The sequence below is a fragment of the Lipophrys pholis genome (genome assembly GCF_963383615.2).
Source record: "Lipophrys pholis genome assembly, chromosome: 17".
NCBI classification, from domain to species: Eukaryota; Metazoa; Chordata; class Actinopteri; order Blenniiformes; family Blenniidae; genus Lipophrys; species Lipophrys pholis.
In genome coordinates, this window is record NC_137643.1 from 6,633,635 (window position 1) to 6,659,341 (window position 25,707).

General features: G+C 43.1%; 1 protein-coding gene across 2 annotated transcripts in view; it reads left to right on the forward strand.

Annotated features, from left to right (window-relative positions):
- The first annotated feature begins 5,592 nt into the window (after nt 1-5,592).
- ripor2 (RHO family interacting cell polarization regulator 2) overlaps nt 5,593-25,707 on the forward strand; it is a 58,228-nt gene continuing 38,113 nt past the window's right edge. For both annotated transcript variants that reach the window (XM_080484132.1, XM_080484133.1), the window contains exon 1: nt 5,593-5,712. In XM_080484132.1, coding sequence (XP_080340258.1) covers nt 5,634-5,712 — 79 coding nt within the window. In that variant the 5' untranslated portion in view covers nt 5,593-5,633. The remainder of the gene's footprint in view (nt 5,713-25,707) is intronic.

Here is a 25,707-nt window from a genome sequence, read left to right on the forward strand (position 1 = left end):
CCTTCTTGTGACTTTTTTTTTTTTTTTTCAATTGATTACAACTTATTTAAAAAAAAAAGTTTTATTGTTTTATCTGACGTCTCGGAGCTAAAGATTGCATTCTGCTCGGAGAAAAAAGGATTTTCAACTAAACTCCCTTGAAATGAAGAGGTCATTTGAAGGTTCATGCTTTTGTATTTCCACACACTGATTTTCCTTGGTAATTCAGTACTTCTGATTTGTTGTATTCATGAAGTATTTCAATACAAAGTCTGAGCTGATTGCATTACCTATTTATTTTTTGCGTAAATCCTTTGTCTTACCCGTTCTGAGGCCTGAGGTGTGGATGAACAAGGTTTTACCTGCTTGTCATAATTTGCATTAAGCTTCTGCTGGTTGGCTTCAGTCTTTGATTGTAATTGGATGTGAACGGACATAAATCACAAGGGAGAGACCAAGGGAGGTGTATTCCTCCCTCAATGGAAAACATGATAATTGCTCTAGTAATATTGAATTTGAGAACTTGTGTAAATTCAACCTGAAGTTTCATATTTGTGAAGATAGAAACGACTCCAGAATATTGCACAGCTAAACTTTGGGAGGCTGTCTTTGTGGAGTTTGCATGTTTTCCCTGTGTGGATTCTTTCCAAGTACTCTAATTTCCTCCCATTGTCCAAAAACACAATTTTAGGTTAATTATTGACTTTTAATGATAGTGTGAATGTGAGTAAGTGTGATCATCTCTCTGGATGAAGCAGTATACAGAAGATAAATGGATTTCCCCTGACAACCATGACCTGCATTTTTAGCTCGTGAAATAGTAAAAGGGTCGGCCTGTGTGTGTGTGTGTGTGTGTGTGTGTGTGTGTGTGTGTGTGTGTCTCCATGCACTTGTCTGTGCAAAGTGGGCTGCAGCTCGGCACATCATAATCTTCTCCTATCAGACACATGAAGCCATAACATGCAGCACACACACACACACACACACACACACACACACACACACACACACACACACACACACACACACACACACACACACACACACACACACACACACACGCACTAAATTCACACTCTGGAGTGAGTCACAGAGTGCCATGGCAAATTGGATTTGCCACGCAATGCCCTCATTATTGTTACCCGGGTAACCAGCCACCCCTTTACAATCATCCCGTTTTGTCATCTTTCTTCGAAGAAAAGAAAGAGACAGAGGCCTGGGTGGAGGGGACAGAGCAGGACGGACAGAGTGGGATTCTTTTTATCCGCCTGTCTCACTATTTTCTTCCCGTCTGCACTCTTTCACCCTCTTACTCATTTCATTCATTGGGAATTCAAGGTGAGCTGACCTGAGTGGCTTTTACGTCACACCTCCTCGAAACGTTGACTTATTCATGCATTCATCGTTTTCTCATCACTTCGACTGGAAATATGTGAACTCAAGCAGGCATAGACAACTTCTTTTCTGTTTCTTCTTTCCTCATTCACCGTCTGGGTATTTTATATCTCTTAATCAGTGTGAGCCCAGGGTGACACGCTGCTTGTGGAAGAATAAAGTTACTCGTCTTTCCTCTTCTCAGACATCCGAGTTCTGTTGAAGTTTTTGAATCGTCATCTCGACTGGCTACAGTACGCTGCATGTCAGGCGTGTTCATTGAAGGTTCTCTTATAGTTTTAATGCTTGTTTGTGTCTCCAGATATGTTCTGTGTTTATTGAATATTTCCATACATACATATATACAGTAAACTTCCAATAAAGTTCTAAATGTCTTGTTGGGGAGCATGACCAATCAAATTACATTCTTCCTTGTGTTTATGTCTAAAGTGGGAAAAGTGCAAAAACAAATGTTTTAATGTTTGAAAATTTATGTGAAAAGAAAGTGATGAAATGAAAACTCAAATCTGACAATTGCATGCCTGAACTACATTGTCAAACAATTCTCCGAAAAAAAAAATGAATTCAGTGACCTAAATAAGGCCCGCTGAAGCATTCGCACAAGACGCTTACTGCTGTGTAAGCGTATAATTTCTTTGTACATAACATGAGCCACTTGAAGACGCTGATCTGACAACAATATCAGAGGATGAAGCAGGGAAGCAGAAGTTGCAGAAAAGTTAACGATGAATGACGTCAGTGTTTTTGTTTTTTTGTTTTCTTGCAAATTTCTATCATCTGAATCTGTTTGTTGTGTCCAGTTTTGCAGCTCGCGCTGGAGCATGGGCGTGAATGCTTCAATGCTAATAGTTGATATTTTAGGCCACGGTAACAGGCGGCGTACTGACGCATATTTTCAGGGCCAGAGGAGGGAGTGTGTAGGAGGCTGAAGCCGCCCATTCAGCCTCCTGGGATACACATCATCTGGCTCGATTCAGATGCCAAAGAGCTCCATTGTTTGACCCCATTCAAACAAGACTATTGTACCAAGCGGGTCTGATTGTGCTACTCCGTGCAAATGGCAGAGTAACGTTTGCGTGTGTGTTTGTTTGTGTGTGTGTGTGTATGTGTGTGTGTGTGCACTTGCCTGTTAGTGGCAATGTGTGAGTGGTCTACACTACTATCGGGACGTGTGAGGGTCTGTTTGTGTTGCATTGTGCGTTTTGCATCCCGGCGGAGTGTGTTTGCGTTTTCCCGAAGCAGGGGCTTTTCTCCGCTGGTGACAACAATGTGCCCTGTCATTAAAATGCAGCAGGGTGATTGCAGCCCAAACGTGACCCCGTTTTCCGGCTCCTGCAGACTAACTGCGGGTCACAAGCTGCTGGTTAGGGGAGGAGAAGAGTGACTGAAACGTCTCTGAATCCTCGGTTTGAAGAAGTTGGGTTCATACTGGCGAGCCTTTTTTCTATGAATGTTTTGCACATAAAATCATGATACAGTCACCAGAACATGTGATGGTTATCACAGCGAGCAGATGGGAGTGGGTTGAGAATCTGCATAAGACAGTGGGCTTTGCTTTGCATGTGTCACTGTTGTCTGTGTGCTTGTTTCTTTTTTTTTTCAGTTTGGTTGCCTCTCTGACCGGTGAGCCTCCTCGCCTCCACCACAGGAGCGCTAAGGCTTAATGTCACGACTGCTGACAGCTTGGAAAACATTAATTACATATTTTCACAGAACCAGCATCACTTAATCAACACCTTAGCTCGACCTTCAGTGTTTTCAAGAAGTACATGTTTTTGTCTCAGAGCCTCAATAAGGGAAAATATGCCGATTTTCAGGGTTACGTAAAAAGAGGATTTTTGTGACTGCACTTTTTGTTATTGCCTGTTGCCATTTCACTAAAACAAGGAAGTTTACAGCCATATGGTAATGCACCATGGGCTGCTCAGTGGTGTAGTGTTGAGCGCTCCTCCCTCACAGTGAGAATATGGCCTGTTTGAGTCCAGATTAAGCTTCCGCACCTTTCTGGAGTCTGCATGTTTTTCCCAAGTGTCTTTGTTAGTTTTCTCTCGGTTACCTGCATTCATCTAAAAATACCCTCAAACAGGCCATCGGGATTTGACCCTGAATTGGATAAAGATGGTAAAACATGGATAAATAAATTTTTATACCTTCTGATAGAAGTGCATTGTGCGGATGTTTGCTCTTAGTATTGATCCTCCTCAGCACCCGTCAAGATTTTCTATTCCTCTTCTTGTTTTGTCTGATATTGGTTATTCTAAACATGATCCTGACAGTGATAACCGTATCTCCCCTAGAAAAGACGGACGAGCTGATTAAATAAACATCCACAAGCCGGAACTATACAGTAACTCACGTGTCCACTCTCAAAACAGAAGCAGATTTGCTGCCTTGCATGGTGGCATGAGTGACAATGCAATCCTGAATCTCGACTAATAGACCATACAAGCGACTCTCTCGGTTCACGTGTTCTCCGCATGTGTTCAGCGTCCTCCTGCTTCCAGCTGCGATCTGCCTCCGTTGTCTGGACTAGCCTCATCGAAAATGAGCTCGTCACCTGGTTCCTTCCCTCGAGCTTCGGCCTTAAAGGGAGGCGGTGGCAGGGGAGAGGAAGTCTGAAGGAAAAGTGATAATGAACTGACTTCAGGCCTAGTTTCTATTTTGGTTGGAAATTGGTTTGTCTAAATGGGGTGAGTCAGAGAAACTGCACAGCGAAGACACATGGAGACACAAAGTAAGAAAGGAGAAGAAAATTCAGCATCTGGCTGTTTTTTTTATACTTTCCATTTAAAGAATACATTAAAGGTCAAAGAGAGACAAGGCTGCACGCTCCCAGTAAATTGGGACTGGACATGAAAAGCATGAAAGAGACTGGTAGTGGCCTGGAGGGGATGGTACAAACCTTTAAAAAAAAAAAAAAACTACTTTAGAGTCATAAAGTAGTGTCAAGTTGGGCTGGAAAGTTTATTAGCAGGAGTTCAAAGTTAAAAAACAACCATCATATGTTTAAAGAAGCCAGTTAAATTGATTAATGTTCATTACTGTTCTTTAAAACTTATATGAATATACACAAATTACTTTTTACATCCAAAATATAATAAACTGTGTGACCCATTAGAAAACAATAGCTCTCAAATTATAATCCTGATAATATTAATGTTTTTTAGAGTGGTGATCTCATGTTTAACATTGTAAACATTCAGTTCATCACCCATAGTCAGGTGGGATTGACTTATTGCTTCACTACCCAAAGTTAAAATCACTATAGAAGAAGGATAGATATGAAGCAAATATCATGTTTAGGTGTGTTAAATGGCGTGAGATAGACTGGAGAGCTTTAGGACAGATCAAACATAGTGTGAAGCAAAGGTCTTAGATGTAAGAACTGTGATTACTGGAGAGGCGCTACTGATGATTCAGGATCTAAATCTGTCTTTTGCAGAGTAGGTGAGTTTGTTTATTCCTGCATGAGCAGCCCCGTGGAGGCTTCAGCAACAACAGATGACACCAGACGTTTCCAAGTAGGCCAAAAAACAAAAAAAAGGGGAGTAATCAGTGTGGTCTCAGGATTCCTGGTGAGCTGTGAAGGAATGACAAGCAGAGCTGGCTTCTTGCACACCGTCAACTACACACACACACACACACACACACACACACACACACACACACACACACACACACACACACACAGCCCATCATTCCCTTTCTGCATGTCCCTGCTGGCTCAAAATACAGAATCTAATTATTCCTGTTAATCACCAGGCGCTGGAGCTGACTCACTGTAGAGCCATACTGTCCATATGGTCACACACACACGTACACAACACTGGCCCTCCCCGTACAGTAACGCTCATGCACACATGCGCACACTCACTCATACAAGTGCTCTCGAAACAGCACAGTCTCACTTCATCTTTCCACAGGATGTTATGAAATCAGTCCTGTTGCTGAAACTTGGTGAAGGTCGATGGGAGTCCTCTCTCTCACCCACACACACACACACACACACACACCAACACACACTTCATCGGACACTTTCACACAGACGCACACTCATCCTCGTGCAGAGATCTGAATCTGAGCTCAGTTCCAGTCCTTCTCTACTGGAGTGAGGAGCCCGCCGGTGGTCGGACTGTCGCCTGAAGCGGAGAGGCCGTGCAGGCGTTGATTCGATTTTACAGCCCAGTCACTCTGTCCGGAGCTCAAGACTGTCAGCTGAAGGAGGAAGAGGAAGAAGAAGAAGAGGAGGAGGATTAGTGATGGCTATGACCGACATCACAGAGGATGACCTGGATGTGATGATGCGTGAAGAAGCGGAGGACATGTTCTTGGACGACGGTAGGATTTGCCGAGACTGGGTTGTAAAGTGCTGGAATCGGTCGCGGGTTCCCAGGTGGGCTGCAGGGCCGAGACTGCTGCGTGGTCAGACTGGCTGGCTTGGGACTTGTGGTAGTTAGCGGGGTTAAGAAGAGGGTGAAAGTGATGGCTGAGTGGTGCCCGGAGGAATCTTCTCAGCTGTGTGGGTGGGGTTATCGCCTGCACGGATGGCTGAGCTCTGATGCCTGGACGGCGAATAAATAACGAAAGCTGAGCCACTGGATGAAGACATACTGAGTTGTTATTAAATGCAGTGATTATGAGAATAAGTCCCAGTCAGTGTAATGAACCCTTTGAGCATTTTCTGTCCAGATCTTGCTTTCCAGGAGCTCTCTGCAGTTTGTTTATCGATTCTCAACTTTTGCCCTTTTTAGAAAGCCAAGCGGAGCCATGCCCTCTGCAGTGTAGGCGTAGTTGTATAACAGGCAGATGTTTTTAACCAAGCATTATGCACCGCAAGAAAATCTTTTCAGTGTGCATTTTGTGTGAGTGTTTGTTGTCTTAAAAGCAGCTGTAATCATAACCTGTGGTCAGATGGATACTGGAGAGAGATGAAGCGTAGGAGCTGAAGGGAAGATGCTGTCAGATTGAATAATGTTTATTTTAATCTCAGACCTGGACTGAGATATAATAGCAGTGACACTTCCAAGACCAATTCCTGTTCGTTATCATAAAACACTTTCAGGACTAAAATATGTTTGAATATTTTAACACCAAAGTGTTGTAGAAAGGTACATCCATACTCCCTAAGGCTTATTTCGCTTTATACCATCAAAACTCTTGCAAAGTGGGTTAAAACTGACAGAAATCACACATATTTCACCAATAATTGTGTAAAATTACTTTCTAAATGAGCTTTAGACCCCTTGAATATTACATTACATTATTGAGTACTTCTGTCCTACAATACAATGTGTCATTTGTAAAAACGCACTAAATATGACTCAGTATGCTCATTGTGTCTATCTAGAAATAGTTTTCCGTGCACAGTGCTGCGGTTCAAGCACTTTTTCACACTTTTCAGTGAGTTGACTTGAAGTGAAGTGAGTTGGTGTTGCAATGAGTTGACCTGTTCCTCTTTGTAAAGAAAAAAAATGTACTCTTAAAATTGCATTTATTAAGTCCGTTGCTATACAGATATGAATTATATAAAGCTAAACAAAGCTGCTCGCCTTGCTCCGACTGAAACATGCTTCAGTTCACACACATTTTGAACCAACTTCACAGTTTTCCTTTGGTGTGAATCATTTCTTCTCGAATTCACAAACACCTCCTTGAGCTTTACGCCTGCACGCACAAGTGCACACACACACGCACAATACATTTAAATCGAAGGCAAAGTGGTGTAAAAATAGCCAAAAATTACACATTCTTCACCATTTCTAGATTTTAAAACAAAACAACCTCTAAATTGACTTTAATCCCCCTTAAAGATTGCTTATAAATTATTGGGCACTGCTGTCCTACATTCAATGTGCTATTATCAAAAAAGGTTCACAAAACATGAATCGTGAGACTGATTGGGTGGTGTGTTTAAAAAAAATAGTTCATGTCACTTGCAGTAGTTTTCTTTGCTGTTGTTCCAGAACAGTTTTTTTCCCCCACATATTCAGCATAAATGCATCAATAAATTGTACTTACTGGGAATAAGTATCCATTAGCCAGTAGCAATACATAGCCACTTCTCCTCAGTTTGTTGTACTTTATTCAGTTTCCCGTTGTTATAACATACTTATTATTCATACAAAGATATTACATTGTTATAAACTATAGTTTAAAGGGAAACATACACATGTTAACCAAAGAGGGTGACGCTGTTCCATTTCTTCACCTAAAAATGTATTGCTGCGCCTCATGTGGACCTTTATTTTTGCCCCCATAAGACAGGATGCCATCAGGTTTAGAACCTCACAATGCAAATATACACACACTTACACACAGTTTCAGAGCACAATAAATGCTTTTTTTTTTTTCTTTTTCTTTTTACACTGCTGATATAAATCACAGTTTAGTTTCACAGTCAAGTGTGTGTACATTTATGTTAAAGGTCCTCACAGGCTGTGCAGCAGCGCCTCCCATGACGACGAGGTTATTCCCAGATATTGCAGCGTTTGGTGTGTAATGTATGTTAATGCCTCCCTTGACCCAGTTCTGACTGATATTCACTGATGGTAATGTGACGTTCCCTTTGAACAACACGGCCAGGAGGTACGCAGCCAGATGATTCTCTGCCGCAAACCGGCCAATCACAGCGCACAGATTTGTGTAGAAGTTGGCCAGCAGGCATCAGGGTGTTTATTCACAGACGCAGCTGAAGGTAGCGCAACATGGATCACTTATATTTTCTGTGCTAATGAGCTCTTTGGTTTTGAGATTGTTGTGTGTGGCTTGTGCTGAATATTCAAGTGCTTCATTCTTAATGAACCTGGATGCAAATTTATAACCACTGTCCTAGTTTTCTCTCTCAATCAGAACGACTAATCATTAGTGGAGCACTTGCAAATCTTTTTTCCTGCACACAAGCAGGGACCTCAATGTCAATGCTCAGCTTACGGTGTAAGATTTGTGCTTTTTTTGGGGGGAGGGAATTTAAGCAAAGATTTTCACAGATCAATGGGTCACATTCGATGCAGTTCAGGTTTTCCTCCTGTCAGTCAGCAGCAGGCTGGCGGCTCAGGGACTCAGGTTTTCTAAATGTACATGCCTTCATAGCAGCCCCTTTGTCTTTCTGCCTGCATCTTCTATAGATCGGTGAATAGACTTTGTCCTAGACGATTACAGAAAGTATCCTCATATAGGATCAATGAAAACATACCTAAAGGCACATGAGAAAGAGAGAAACAGCAACAGGTTTTAATGTACTACCTTTTGTGGTTTTGGTTGGTTGTGGTGGGAAAAAAAACTTGACTAAAATGAAACAAACTAAGCCTGTTAAAATCAAAGGAATGTGATCATTTTAGAAATATTTTCTTAAAACCAAGCAGAGGTGGGAAAGTACTCATATTCTTTGCTTTAGTCGGAGTGCAGTGACCTCTGCAAACACACCGATTCAGCTTCTTTACTTGAAAGTAATCAAGTACATATTGTGAAATGTATCCAAGTACAAAAGTGAAACGTAAACATTCACTATATGTCATAAATTCTACTTGTCTCATAATTATATCTGATATTAAGGGTAATGAGGCATTTTAACTGTAAATGAAGCAAATATTCGAGCAGTGTGCGTGAAAACACGTGACGTGAAGTTGTTATAGCTAAACAGAGCGAGGCGACACAAACGATCACAGCTCACGAGGCCCAATTATCTATTTCATCCTTTTCAATGGAGGCGATGGCTAAACAAGCTGTCGTGTATAAGTCAAAGCACAAGTCGCTTGTAAATGCATGAAATATACCGGAGTTGTCATAGAGATGAAATCAAAGGCCTATAAAGCAGGTTACAGGCATTTCAGATTGCAACAACTATGAAGAAAATAACGTAATGCGGCCTTGTTGCCATAGTAACGACGATGAAAATACGGTGTGTGAGATGTATGCGCTGTCAGCTCCGCTCCACCGACGTTAGGTCGTGTATGGCTCCGTTGGTCGTGTTTGTCATGCGGCGCTGAGCCGAATTACATCGAAAGGGGCTCCACTTTTAGCCTGGCAGCAGGAATGTCAGAGTGCCTGAACAGAGCAGAGACACAGTGACAAACACACCGCGCGACAACACACACACTCAGGTTCAGGTCGTATGAATTAGCAAAAGGCCTCAGTGGGAACAACGTGTTCCTGCTTCATCCCTTGTGTCAGTCACGGCTCCGTTGTTTCAGTCGGAGAGGAAAGAAGTCGCTTTGCTGAAAGATGAGACGGGACTTGTATTGTGCAGATTGTCTTTTCCAAGTCGTGAAATTTAGGGCATGCGTCTATTTCGGAGTGTGATTCTGGCATAAATATACACATTTCAACACAGAGATCCTTGTAGTTGGAGTTGTCTGAATCGGAGTGACATTGTACCGAGAAAGCGATGAGAACACGTCACTTAGGTTCGTCAGTCTGCGGTCCTCAGTGCCCTCATCTCAAGAGTGATAATACCTAGTTTGAGTGGGAGCTTTTCTGTGTGGAGTCCAGGTCCAGCGTCCCCTGAGCCTGAGCTGGAAGCAGTGTGGAAAATGAATGTATGGATGAATCTCTTTCAGGTTTTAGTGTAAAATCCAGATTAGTTAAACCTGAGATGAAGGTGACTCGTTTCAGAAGGAGAAGAATGTTCAACTCTGGGTCAGTTACCTATTTGAACTAAACATTCTTGAAACTAAAACATTTTATTTTCCCTTCTTCGTGACCGTGAGGTTAATGTTAATAAATGTGAAACTCAGGCCTTCTTCTTGTTTGTGAGGTAATCCTTTGTTTTTGGAGGACAGTCACGGGATTATAGTCATGAAGCTACTGGAGAGGCTGAAATATTAAAATCAGTCACAGGGTTATCAGAACACTGGGAGATGTGTGCTGCAGATAATGTGCCGAAAAGTAGCTAAAAATAACAGTCGCACATGCAATCTGGTACGTTTTATACTTTATAATGATGTAAAGGAAGTCTCGGCTTGCGTCTTATTGCGAAGGAGCTGCTGTAAAGTCCCCGGCGCGTGAACCGGCGCCTGACCTGAATGAATCTGTTGAACGCTCACAGAAACCACAGTCAAACCCCTCAAGTGGTTTTACCCTAAAAGATAAACAGATAAACAGAGGCATGCTTTTTCCCCCCCGTGTTATTATGATTTGGCACACACACACACACACACGCATGCACGCACGCACGCACGCACACAATCTCTCGATTTGACACTGGCTGCTCAATATTCAAAGGAAATTGATGTGAAAGTGCACAAGGAGCCTCGTTGAAACCTAAACCAACACAATGGCTTCTTTAACTCTGTCTGCGAGGAAATCACACAGTCCGATCTTAGTGTGCAAAGAACAAGGGAGCAGTGTGTCCCAGAGGAGGACGGCAGTCCGAAGGGTTTAATGACAGTGAAAATACGGTCGTGCGCGAGATCAATGGCGTCGCGGTTAAAACGGCAGGTTGGTGTTTGGTATGCAAATAAAGCCGCGTTTGACTTACTGGGTCAGGTCAGGAAGCATGAAGAGCTGCTTTCACTCACACGTGAGCGGCTCCTGGAGAGATTCAGTCAGTCGACAAAGTCGCCTGAATTACACCCAAAGTTCAGAGCAACACGGAGGAAACAACTTTCTCCTTGAGGTGTCATCAATGGGAGTCTTTTCAGGTGTTGCCTGTTGGTGTTTTTTTGCCTTTATGTGTTCAACCTAACCCCTGTAACAATAATCCAGATTGCTCCGCTGATTTTTGGTTGTTGTTTTTTGGAGATTATCCACTCTCACAATTGTTCCGTCTTCTTCTGAAATAGGACGCGTTCCCACCTCTTCCTCCTCCTCCGGCTAACAATTACAAGACGAAACCACTAATTGCTGGGCTCAACAGCAATTGTTTATTTGTGTTGCTCGGTGTAGTTCTTTCAAACCTCCCCCCTCCAACACAATGACACATCAATCAATCAGATTATTTGTAGATGTTTCATGTTCGTCCTCTGTTTAAAGATTGAAACGTGCGATTTAAGAAATGCTGCAGGCAGAATTTGTATAATGGTGTAAGGTGACACAGCAGCCAAATACTTTTGCACCTCTGTATTCACCTGTAATCGCTCTGCCGTCACGCCAGCCTGAGGGGGTTCTCTTGAACGTTTGCAGCCAAACAACACCTGAGATTTAAAGAGCGAGACAAGAATTTGGAGCGTGACACAACATGCAGGGTCCTTTCAAAGCAACAAGCTCGTCATGGCGTCGCTCATTTCCTTGATGCTAAAATGGGATGAAAAAAATGTAAAAAGGCCTTCAGGCGAGAGGTGAGTCACGGTGTGCAACGCTAAAGTTTTGTCAACAGTTGATGAAGTTTTGATTGTAAAGTAATCATGGCTTCATTATGAGATTTGAATGTGTTATTTAGTTAATGTTTGTCATTCCAACGTCTTTGATTGATCAAAACAGAGATACAACATTGACATAATCCCAGCCATTTATCAATATGTAACCAATTTGAAGTAACTATGCGATTACCTTAAAAGCTTTAATATTTTCCAAAACAAAGTTCCCTTGGCAGAGCTTCATGAAGGCAGCAGCCCCCCCAACAGCTTCAGACTTGGACCTGAGTGTCTACACCTGCTTACAAATTATATGACAAATTCCAGACTCCAGATCCTAATGACTTAACAGAATTGAACCTTTTCAAGCAAACTGTTGACCGAGATGCCAATTGGTTTGAGAGCGGGAATATTTAAATTGCATTTTATATGCAACGTGTCTTTATCATTTGCTACCACCCAACGTTTCAGTCTTTTCCAGTATGACCAAAGCTCCAGAAGTGGACAGGGAGACATTTTCCAAGATTATGCAAATGCAGGGAGCAGCGCTTTGTTCTACCCGTGGCAGGTTTATATATAATATATCATTATTGATAGTTTTCTTGATAGTTACCAGAAGCCAACCTGAAGGTGCTCACTTACAGGTGGATTCTCTTTATTCACAAGAAATACTAAGCAATGAATGAATATGATTTTGCACTGGACACTTGCCATGCAAGATTCCAATCTCTTCCAGGGAAGATGAAACACTTGAGGGGATGTACCACAACTACACACACACACACACACACACACACACACACACACACACACACACACACACACACACACACACACACACACACACACACACACACACACACACACACACGTCCAGAAGGCACTGGCATGATGTGCAGAGCTCAGGGCTGCAAGACTAGAAGCCAGCTCGGATTTCACAAATCCATTTCTCTCTCAGGCTCTTGTTTATACTGGCCTTGTGCAGCAGAGGAAACAGTATCCTCCTCTGGGCTGACATGTTGCACACCGAAGCGCCGGATCACAGAGTCCTGCTCCACGGAGTGGAAAGCCGGCAGGGAGGTCATTTATCTGGACAGGGAATCACCTGACGGCTTCACGTGTATGCACAGTATGACCAGGTGTACAACAAATAATTAAACTGCGGCAGTATTTCCAGCGTTTCTCAATATGTTCAGCAAATTTTCAGCACCAGAAAGCACTCGTCCTCATAATAATATCAAGTTCCCTTTGCTCTGGGGTTTAGTTTGCACTCCTGTTTTATTATGAGATATTTCCCAGGTCAGTTCTCTTATATGTCTGACTCACTTCACTGGTACACTGCATCAGCTGTAATTGAAATGTGCGCCACAATTAAAGTGGATTTATGAATCCTCCCTGTAGCTAAACTGTGGCTTCAGTGCAGCAGTGTGGTGGTGGTGCCGGGCAATAATTCGGTCAATGTTTATGGCTGTCTGTCAGCATGAGCTCAGCTTTTCTGTGACACATATCCAGTCGCTCAGCCCTCCTGTAACGGCCAATAAAGAAAACGGGTTTGTCTGCGATGATGTTGGCTGCTCATGCGATTCGGTGAAAATGCAAATTTAAGATAGGAGAGACTTGCAGAGTGTGAGAATGAGCTCCATCCACTCGCTCCCTGCGGTTATAAACACACACATGAGCTGACTTTATACACACAAGCGTCCCGACAGTCCACCCACGCACACACACACACACACCTCCACTGTCTGGGCAGTTGCTGTCTCTATCCACAGCGATGCAACTCACGGACAGTCCTGCAGCTTGTGTGTCAGCGGCCGCTCTGCGTTGGGAAAAGCTCTGACCTGAGGGGACCTACTGGAGCCGGCATATCACTGCTCTGCATCTCCCTCTTCCTGCTTCTGACAGTTGGCTCCACTGACCTACTTTAGCCAACAGTCAACTACTATTATTTTCAGCAGCTTTCACTATAAAAGCAGAGATAGAATTAAAAAAATAAAAACAATGAGTAAAACAAAGAAAAACTGTCTTTTTTTAGTACTTTATGTAGAGTTTAATAGTGTGAGCCAGATGATGCAATAGAGTTGTATACTTCTTCCTCAGCAGACGTTTGGACCTTACGTGTAAACTTCTGGTCGCAGATGTTTACATGCAGCTTTCTCTCCTGGATTCTACTTTAAACTGTACTTGCTAACCTTTCTTTTACAGTTACCATGTGGTTACCATGACAGTCTGAGCTGCGGGTACAACTGGGCGTGTGACGTTTACACTCAGTGGTTTTGGAGCGGTTCCTCACAATGAGGTAACCCCGTTAGAATCATGAGGTGTGACAGACCACCCATGCCTCCTCACAGGGGGATGACCTGCAGGACTTTGGATAATAGTAAGTCTCTGGTTTTGCAGTGAGAAAAACCTTGCTTGAGTTCCAAGCCGCGACCTCCCTGTGTGGAGTTTGCATGTTCTCCCTGTGCATATTTTAAAACCAGATTACCTTCCTGACACAATTTTGAATCAAGCCCCAGACTCAAGGCAAAGGCTTAACCTAATCTGGAAGCAATAGTGACTTCAAACGTAGTATGGTATCATTGACAACTCTAATACTCTGGTATTTGCTGATTTAGAGTAGAAATAGAAACGTAATGCTGCGTTTTATTCACAACAGAGTAACTTCATACACAAGCGAGCTGTGTGTGGGTGTCACCCAAAGAGGTGGATTTTCCCTTTAAGCAAGATTAAAACAATATTTCTCTTAACACTGTGCACAGCTCAGAGGGGTCTCGAATGCTGCTGTGAGTTTTCCGATGTACAGTTCAAAGACATGCTTGTGACTTTGATACTGTAGAGGTGCCGACGTGTCTCGTGAGTGCCGAGACTGTACCTGCAGCGAACAAGCCGTCATTAGAGACCAAAGCGTGAAGCTTTGCCGGAGGGCAGCATGCGTACGGCCTGTAATTGATTCGTCTCACTCATAGAGATATACTGGATAACTTTGCAGAGACATACAGACACTTTTAAAGCAGCTTTTAGCAAGTAATCAAGTGGACAACACTAGACTATGCCAACCATGGCGGTAAATACCACTGGGTTTGAAATGTAATTTTATATGTTCCTGCCTGCTCACAAATATAATAGGCCATACAGTGTGTTTCTTTATGTCTCCAGTTTCTAAATAGAAAGTTATCGTAATGTGTTCTCAATTCAAGCTCTTATAAGTGGGAGAGTCCAACAAGTACACAGAGCTGGTAACCAGAGCTAAAGGGACACTCAGCATTTTTCTCTGACATTTAAGTCCAACTCACCCCACACCCACCACCCCCGACTCGTAACTCGTCAGCTTTCATCCTTTAGCCTTGGCCTTCACGGACTTCAGTCACGTGGCGTTTCTGGCTCGCCCCCGCTCCCTACACCGGAGATGAGGGAAATGTGAAGAGGGAATCTTCTGGAAGGCCATTAGAATGAAAGATCTGGATGTGAAAGAAGTGGAAGTGAGGAGAGTGGTGTGGTTTCCAATGCCACGCTCCACGTGGAGCTGGAGGTGCAGAGGTGGCTGCTCTAAAGTCAGAGGTCTTACATTCAACATTCCTGTTTATCAAGTGGGTTGTGTGCTTGTATGTGAACTCTGTATCCACACACGGAGAAATGTAAGATAACGATTATAATATTGGGGGTTGTTATAGTGAAGTAACAACTTAACTTCAAGAGGTAAACCTTCTGTGTGTGTGTGTGTGGGGGGGGGGGGGGGGGGGGGGGGGGGTGTTGAGCATGCGTCCAATGCCTCACCAGTAAATATAGCTGCTGCACAGGGGGTTGCTGATGACAGTCATAATTACACACTGAGCCGTCCAACAGCTGAGAGCTTACTAGGTGTGTGTGTGTGTGTGTCTGTGTGTCTGTGTGTGTGTGTGTGTGTGTGTGTGTGTGTGTGTGTGTGTGTGTGTGTGTGTGTGTGTGTGTGTGTGTGTGTGTGTGTGTGTGTGTGTGTGTGTGTGTGTGTGTGTGTGTGTGTGTGTGTGTGTGTGTGTGTGTGTGTGTGTGTGTGTGTGTGTGTGTGTGTGTGTGTGTGTTAGTTAGTTAGTGCAAGTTTAGGGACTTATGGGAACCCCACAGAGCTCTGTGGATGTGCTGAACCCGGATTATGCAGTAAAATGCTAAGAGGAGACGAGGTTGATGCAGCCTGGAAAAAAAGTACAATTTGACTCTCAAAGGAATGTTTAACAGTTGGAAGTAGAGAAATCACACGTTCAGTGAGTGAAACACACCAAATGATTTAATTTATGTTTGTTCCAGGTGTGTTGAAAAATCCAGTCCAAAATATTCACTTAACTCATTTTAATTTCAAAGACGATAATAAAACAATAACTCCAGAAAGATACACATGACTGTTGAGCTTAATTTTTAAGGACAGATGTTTTAAAGGGGCAGTATGTACAATTCATGTAATGCCACTTTTGTGCAGTAAGTGGCAGTAGTGAGTCATTGTCGTGCCCAGTTTGTCTTCAGTCCAGCTCTTTTGAAATTTTGTTAGAGATTTGGTTTTGGGTTTCTTTGAGTTTTTATGTTTGTTTGTTTGTTTTTTTAACTATTCAGTCCCCAGTTGTTCTAAGGCTGGACAATCCGGGGCTAGCTGGTTAGCCCGCTATGTTCAGTATACTGACCTAAAACATGAAACATTATTGAATGATATCATGACTGTGTTTTTATTAGCTTATTTTCAAACAATGTGAATTAATACATGAAATACTGCACTTTTAAACAGATCAGACCTTGTTTTTCTCGCCTTTCATGAATTCATGACGCTTTTGATGTTCTTCATCTTATAACTGTCATCCAAACAGTCTGTCACCAAAGAGACTTTCACAAATTGAAGCCACAAGTTAATATTCAAGCCAAATTAGCGACGGTGTGAAAACCCCTAAACCCTCTGACTTAAGATTAATTATATCAAAGATTCATTATATAAATCTCTCCCTCTACTTATACCAAAGTGATGGATTAAAAGGGACAAGCCATTTTCTGCTCCCTTAGCTTCTTGGAAGAGTGAGTTGAATTGGATTTGTATGGACTCGGCGGAACAATGTCTCCACTTATGGAGGGCAATTTTGTTGGCGGGGGCACTTCAAGACGAGTCACTCTTCATAATATCTTGTGCCACAATCTTTCTTCCGCCTCTAACAGTAGCACCTGCGTTTCACGCTGTTTGCAGCCTCTCAATATGAAGGTGTTTGCATTTTTTTTCCCTGGTTTTCTTTTTCCTGTAATTCGATTTAGTTGCCGTTTGATTTCCAGAGAAAAGAATACATCACTGAGGCAAAGGGATTGGCACGGTCATTTAGCAAAAAAAAAAAAGTTGTTGTTAAATGACATTATCATCTCAATCCCAACCTATGGGCATACTTATGAGGACAAACTTAATCCAGACATATTTCAGCTCAAATGTTAAGTCAGCTTGTGTTTATTTCAGGCATGAAATTAGTCCAGTCCTAGGAGACAGTAAAAAAACTTTTACAACCTAGATTACAAGGAGAAACAAGTAAATTATAAGAGCACAGCCATCAACATGCTGTAATCTAGTGGTATTCTGGGATGAGAAACCCTTTGGGAGGTGGGCGCCATTGATCACAGGAGGCTTTGTCTGCTTGGTGGTTGTGGGAATTAGATTTCCAAATGTCAAAGAAAACCGTATTAATACCCTTTCTAGATTCCAAATACACTCATAGGAAACTGCTTTTGTTTGGCAAATCAGAGATCTACATTTAATTTCTAATGAGTGCACAAATCTTTATAATAATTTAAATAGAAATATTACCATTATTCCTAAATTTAACAATGTAGAGACCAAGAATTGATTCAAATTCTTGACACACAGTGATGAGGGCCACTGTTGACTTTCAGTCTCCTCCCACGCACTGTGCATTGTGTGTGTGTGTGTGTGTGTGTGTTGCTGCCAAGTTCCCGTTGGACACACTGCAGAGGGTTTATGGCAGCTTTACAGCATTAGTGTGAATTTTTACCATAACCATCCTTGGTTTGAGCTGATGGTGAAGGGCAATTGCCCTCTTCTGTCCCTTCCCCCATTTATTCAAACAATCTCCCTGCAGAGATAAGCAATAAAAAAAATGTAGTTGCTCTGATGTTTTATATTGTATAATAAGCCATATTCTTTTAAATGGCTGACCTTTTGCACATTTATTGGTTTTGCTGCTTTGATTGGTCTTTCATTAATCCATCCATCATCTATCAGCGTTTGCACTTTGTCCAGAGTCGGGTCAGTGGGGGTCAGTGGGGGTCAATAGGGGTCAAGGGCGGAAAAAAGAAATCCTGTTGGTGTTGGGAGGGGGACAGCGATAAACACAAATTTTTCTCAATAGAAATTTTCTGCGGGGTCCACAGAGGCAGAGCCCCATGACACCCCTGAAATTTTTGCTTACGAAGGATGTTTAGTCTAACCCAGCTGACATTGCACAGAAGAGGAGGTGAACCGGTTAATCCATCATAGCAAAACACACACACACACACACACACACACACACACACACACACACACACACACACACACACACACACACACACACACACACACACACACACACACAGAGCTAATTTAGAGTCACAATACATGTCTGAAGGAAGTGTGAGGAAACCCATAAAAAAACTACACTGGCACAGATATCATGCAAACTCTGGATCCAAAACCACGTCTCTTTTTGCAAACTACTGTAATTCATCCTTAGTGTTTTGAATTTAACTAGTGCCATGTGTCGATGGAATTTACTGAAAGAAAAAGAGCTGGTTATTGCACTGTTCATTTAGTAGCGGTGGGTGAAATCTATATTTGAATGTGTACCATTAGTATTTTTACTGTTATTATTAAACTGGGTTGTTTTTTTTCAATTTAAATAGGCTTTGTTATAAAAAAAATTAATAATAATAAGTAAAAGTACCTTCTTACCTTTAACAAATAATTTCACTTCATCTATGAGGTAGTTTCTCTGGAAATGAGGCTGATATAATGTGGAGAGTGACACAGACAAAGAGAGTGAGACTGGACACACTTCGAGACTGATTGATGCGCTGAGGGTGCGCGCATTGATATCCCGCCTCCCTCCGCCAATCGCAGCCCCCTCGGATACGATGGGGCTGGAGGGGCAGGGTGGGGGGATCGCTTCATGGTATTCTGACCCCGCCCTCTCTGTTACATCCCCCGCCTGTGATTGGTGGCCGCTGTTCAGGCGGAGCGCACCAAACACTCCGGGACCTGTGTGTGAGAGTGGGCTCAGTGTGTTTGCTCTGCACGGCGGCGCATTCAGCCACCAACGTTTATCAGCCGTCACTCGTCTCATCCTCCTGGGATTGACCTTTTTGGTTTTTTGTTGTTGTTGTTGTTGTTGTTGTTGTTGTTGTTTTGTCTGCATCACGAGCCACAGCATTAATAATCGGTGCGCTGTGAACGTACCGTCTCTCTCGCGCTGCTGTTTTGGTTTTACGCACGGATGAAGCGGCTCAGGTAGACGCGCACAGTCGACGCTGAGCAGCCACTCCGGCCAACTTTTGCTGAGGTGAGTCGAAACGTCGTCCCGTGTTGTTTGCCTGTGGCGGACAGTGGTGGTGGTGGTTGGGGGGACACAGCACTCTCCCCCTGCTTGTGGATTAAGCCCCCCTCTCCTCTCCTCTCCTCTCCTCTCTTCTCCGGGGCAGTGAGTCAATGGATCACTAAGATGCGTGAACTGATTTCACCGAGGATGAAGCTCAGCGGAGGTTAAACCGACTAGTAATCAGTTTATCCTGAGAAGAGTTTTTCACTCTTAAATCCCGTGCGTCACACTGTATCACACAGTTTTTTTTCCAAGACACAGAAGTGCTGTTCCCCAAAAGATCTCCGCATATTTATCTGACCCCCCCCCCCCCCTTTTTTTTTTTTTTGCTCCTTTCGCCTCTGTTGACACATGATGTGTTGTGATTTATGACTGTCTTTGAGGTGGTTTTGTGTTTCTCGGAGGCACTTGAAGAGAGATTTAATGTTATTGTGAGGCTTCTGCTTCTGTACGAATCTGCGCGTGTTTCTGTGCGCTAATAACCGCTGGATGCGCGCGAGTGATACGAAGAGAATGAGTCCAGTGTTTTGTTTTGTTTTTTTTACCAGAAAATGCCTCTCCAGGTTTGTTTAGGGTGAAGGTCAAAGGGCATCTTTTGTACACTGATACCACCCACAGTGGACGAGCCAGCTGAACCAGAGCTGATAAATGGAGCAGCAGCAAAACTGAAGAAAAACCTGTGAAGTGAGCAGCGTCAGGAGATATCAGGAGTGTTGTTTTCTTCTTCTTTAACCTGCCAGATGGGCTGCAAATCACTTTTTTATGCTTTCCAGGCTGAGTGTACCTAGAGAAATGTGTGATTTCCTCGGTTTCCAGCTCTATTCTCTTTTGAGTGCCCGCCAGCTGAGCTGAAGTTATCTCCTCAGCTGCATGTCCTCCAAAATGATCAAAGCTTTGTCAAGCAATCACTTTTTCTTTTTAATTCAGCAGCAAAATCTTCTACCCAAACAATCATCTTACAGAGAAGCTTCTCCCCTGCTGCTCACGCTGTTTCTGAGAGAAAAAGACCGTTTTCTTTTTCAGGGCTAAACGCTCCCTCAGTGCAGGGCCAGGCTGACTTTGATATGGTTAAGTGGAAGTGCTTTGCTTCTCTGCCAACCTGTTTGGACCCTGGTTAAGCTGTGCGAAAGGGGGCTGGAAATGAGGGGAAGGCTGTTTGTGCCAAGCTGAGACGGGATGCAGGAGCAGCGTCTGTTCCCAGACTCTCGCATCACACACAACAGCTCTCACTCACCTTCTCCCCACTTCACCACAGCCGGCTTCAGCCTTCTCTCTTTCTCCTCCCTCGTTTCGTTCCCGTCTTTCACACATGCAGAGCCAAGCGCACACACATGCACTCATTTCCTCCTCTTTCTCTCCGAAGCCTCATTAAAGGAATTATGACTGTGTGGTTTGGAGGAAATTCAGACGCCCTGTCACTTTGTTGGGTTTTCCCCTAAACTACCAAAACACAACAGTGAAGTTGGGGTGAGCGCATTTGGATTTTAAAGAATGAAAACATCACCTGCAGAAAGCAGCTATTTTCTTCATTTGTTTCCCTGTAACCCTTTATAAAGGCATTAAAATACTTTGAATTTAACTTTGTCATTGTAGAACATTAGAGTATCTGTGCCCAAAAAGTGGCATACATATGGATTTTCTTTCTTGCATTGGATATATGATTGAAATTGACATACTTCCTTCAAAGCAGCAAAACACAGTCGGGTTTATGTTAGTATGAGGAGTGTGGAAAAGGTGCTGTACATTTTCATATTTTATGGTTACAGGGAGACTTCCAGAAGTTACCAGATATGTCCAATAAAGGTTTAGTATTTCTGTGATGAATGCTGCCACTATCTGTCAGGTGATGTCTTCAGATGTCATATTTTGGCCAAAATAATAAAACATTTTTAGCTCCATCATTTGTGCACCAACAACAGAACAGTGGCTACGGGCTCCAGGGCGTTGACTAATCTGAGGATGTCAAAGTTAGATTTGCACATGAAAATAACAACCGAGCCATGGTGGTCTGCGCTCACTTAGAAGTGAGAATATCCTGGGTTTAAGTCTGGTTGGGGGACATGTAGTGTTTGCATGTTTTCTCCAGGTACTCTGGTTTTCCTCCCACAGTCCAAAAACATGCATTTGGGGTTAATTAGCAACTCTAAATCAGGTGTAGTTGTTAATGTGTGTGACTTTTTAGTTGTGATGAACTGGCAAGGTTTAAACTGATTATCGTTTCCAGACTATGTCCCGAGGGCTTCAGGGCCCCTGCAGGTTAAAGATAAACCTGGTGGAAGCTCCAGAGAGAGAGAAAGAAATGTGAACAGGAGCTAAAGGAAGCAAGAAAGCAGGAAGACTTCACAGTTCAGTGGGCTTGGCCAAAGAAAGTGACCCTTTGGAATGATAACACTTCCTGAGCCTTTTATTTAACCTTATGGTCTGTTTCACAAGGTAACTTCAATAGACGCAGGTCATAAATGTTCTGTAAATACCAGGCTACAAGAGGAGAAATATTACCTGTTGTACATTGTGTCCGCACCATGGTGAGCCTTTCAGTGCTTTAAAGTCCAGAAACGTCTCACTTGTGGAGCACTTGACCTTTTCCTTTCCTAGAACACCCACTTGTGCTTCTCAGGGAATATTGCTCGCCCCTGTGGGAGAGAGAGTGTGTGTGTGGGTGGATGGATGTCTGTGTTCATCGCATGCACATACATATGTCTCCAGCTGTGAGCATACATGTGGTTGGGGTTTTTTTCAGAGGGAGGAGTATTAAGGCCTGGCATTCTTACAGAAGGAGTGCCTCTTTAAAGTTTATGCAGCTGATAGTGATTTCTTGAGAGGTGAAGGCTGCAGAAAGTACTCCACTGGGGTGAAGAGAGAAATTATTTCAGTTTGAGGTTTTCGCTGCACTGAGAGCACTTATTGTTAAAGATGACTTTAATAAAATAAAAAAGAGCAACTCCTGCAGAGTTTCTCTGATCTAGACTTCCAATTTTAATTCAACCTTCGCCCTACGTCTGGGAAAAAAAAAAAATACTTTGATGTAATCCGCACATTGGAAGGGGCCGATTTTGTTCTGGTTCTTTGGCAAAACTTTCTTGTTCCCTTTGGGGAATTTAGGTCATCTCTGTTCACTGATACCTCAGACAGCTGTTTTGATAGATCTGTCACAGCTCACATCAGTCGGTGTTATTTTAGAGACACTTGCCGTTCCTCAACTCCTCACACCTTTCAAGCCTGTAAAAAGTCTGTTTGTGCAGAGTGATGAATCACATCGCAGAGGGACGAGCTTCCATTTACGTCGTGGCATAAGTCGCACCAGATGTAGATAAAGTGGCCACACAAGTGTGATTTAAGTCCGAGGTTATCAGCTCTCAGGAAGTGGGTCTGGTTTAAGCCTGTCCCGACATGCCCGACCTCTCAATCACTGCTTCTTGGGGAGGGGTGGGAGGGTATGTTGGTGGGGAATTTTCAGTGTCAGTAAGGTGAGTGGAAGGCTGTTTCACTGGGGTTAAGTGGTATGTGGAGGGAGGGGCCGGTTCAGGGAGTGGAGGGCTTGACTGGGACCGTGGAAACAACCCACTGGAAGGGAAAGGGAGCGGCGGATCGGAGGAGAAACTTCAGAGAGAACTTTCAGCTGAATGAGGAGAAAATTGAAATATTCATACGTTTGATACCAAAAATGTCAGTTTTTGGATTGTTGGTCTAAAAACATCCATATTTACACTCTACTTTGTAACTTTAACTATTCTATAAATCTTCTTAGCAAGGTGAAGTAAAACTATTCAGGTGCCTTTAAAAATAAACAATAAAAAATTCTCATCGAAGTTGGATTAGAAAAATAGACGATGGCCTTCGGTATATAAATCGCTTACAATTTTATGTCTTTTTGTATTAAGTTTCACTGTTTGATTAAAATTATTGGGGGAAAAAATGAAGTTTTCCAATTAACTTGTATTTTTTTTCCCAAGCTTGGGGCTGAGATGCATGCTGATGATGACTGATCTGGTCATGTGATGAACTTTTTCAACTCTGCCAATATGTTATCTCTGAGCATGTGGCATCGGAATAATGAAGAATATTTAAAATTTAGTTAGTTTCAATTCATCGATAACATCCGAAGATCATATCTTTTTTTAGTTCCTACCTCTTATCTTGGTGATTGCAGCTGTACTTGGTATCAGATAAGAAGAAAATACCCGAAACAGTTCCTGCCCACTGGGTTTCAGTGAGCATAGCTCAGCCAGTATTAGATTAATTAGTAGTTTCAATTGACTTCTTTATTTGTAGTTTTAGAGCGTACAATGTGCATCGGCCTTTTTGGGGCAGGTTTAGCATGTAACATGGGCTTATAAAGAGATCAAGTCGGAAGTGGTTGGATTCAAATCTTTGCACAATTTCTGTTTATTGAACTTGCACAGAGAAGGTTTACACTAAAAGGGCAACACGTTTGTATCCAGTAGTTACTTCCCAGTTGAAAAGCTCTCGGTCGAATGCTGTCTTCAGGATCTAATCAAAAGCCGTTGTGATCCACTTTTATATTTTTGATTGCAGCCCTTTTAGCAATAAAGTTGGTGAGAGCGCTTCCCAGTATTAAAGTTTAAGGAGGATTTAAGTGCCCTGCGTTGCCTGAATTGGAGACAGCAGACAACACATTGATGCTGCTCCCTGTAAAATCACATGACAACACACACTTACAGCACACACAAGCACATGCTTCTCTTATAAGTGAATACTGTGTGCTCACTTTTCTCTTGTTGCTTCCTGACCGCATGAGTAAAGAATCAGTGATGTATGAAAAATGATAACCGGAACAATTATGTGCTGCTAATGGACTAATGAGTGCCCCGCTCTGTGCACGTATGCCAGCTCGGTCTTGCCCCATGGGTTTCTGTCTTCATTATTTCATTTTTCTCTCTTTTCTCTTCCCTTTGGTGTCATTGCCCACACTTTCTTTCCCATCTGTTTGCCCCCCGCCCCCCCCCGCCTGAACTATTTTCCCCAGTCCTCCATAGATACTGACAAAGAATTTATGGAAGCAAATTTAGGCTCATCCTCACTGCACCTCCCGGTGTGTGTGTGTGTGTGTGTGTGTGTGTGTGTGTGTGTGTGTGTGTGTGTGTGTGTGTGTGTGTGTGTGTGTGTGTGTGTGTGTGTGTGTGTGTGTGTGTGTGTGTGTGTGTGTGTGTGTGTGTGTGTGTGTGTGTGTGTGTGTGTGTGTGTGTGTGTGTGTGTGTGTGTGTGTGTGTGTGTGTGTGTGTGTTTCTCCATTAATCCCACCCTAGAACGACCACAGTGTCAGGGGGTACACACTTGGGACACATAGTACATGCTGTACACCAGACGTCCTGTGTGACACATGATATTTGGCGTGCTTGTGCACACACGCACACACACACACACACACACACACACACACACACACACACACACCTCAAGCGAGGGCAGCTGGGAGTTGTAGCAGCACTATGATTGCCATAAGCGTTTTAGGGTCCTAAGCTGATAATCTGTCTGTTTTGGTATTTGGTGCGTTCCTTCTGCAGAGTCCAGCAGCTGGACGAGACACTATTGGTTCTCCTCGGCGTGTCATGATGGCTTTATGCCTGTTTACTTGTTCTGTCGGCACACAGATGACGGATCGGTGACACATCATGTGCCAGCAGCCCTGATGGGTTTCTTCATAGTTTTGGGGAATATGCTGTACAGGAGCTTCTTCTATGACGGCTCTCTTCACAACAGTCGGCAATGCACTTTTCCACCTGCTGCGTCTGCTCGGTTGTGCATCCATCTTCTTTGTCTCCTGCTGTTTCTGTCCATCTCAATCTGAATATGTGCAGCATCATTGTGATCTTCACGACTTCTTGACAGGAGACAGTTTGCACGCCTGATTGGTTTATCTTGTGGTGACGAGTTGCCGTTCTTGTTACCCAGTTGCCCGCGGGGTAGCCGTGACACACAGCGCTGCGATGACAATTTAATTGAATAGAGAGAGAGAGGGGAGATTAATGACGCTGCTTCTTCATCATGAGGATGACTGTACACTCGTTAAACTGCTGCTCATCCAAACTTTGTCCTTAAAGGTTGCAGCTGGTCCGTCTGACTCATGTTTTTCGATTCTGTCGGAAAATGTCTCGGTTAAGCTGGAGAGCAGAATCAGAATTAGTCTATTCAAACGATGGTGATCAAATCATGGTTTTAAGAGGGCAATGGATTCCCGATGTGGGATGGAGCAGAGTTTTGTGACCCATTAAGAAACGTCTCACCACTGAAATGCACTTTAATCTGTGTGAAGTGTTCATGAGAAAAGGTGAATATGTTCAGTTGTCTCAGGTAAAGTGAGCATCCCGTTGCATCTTGGGAAGGGAAACGTATATAAGCTACTTTTTTCATGCGTTATAATGATGTGAAATTAAAAAAAAATAAAAATCACTGTAAATTACATCCTTCAAAGAAATAACATTGAGTGGTTGAGT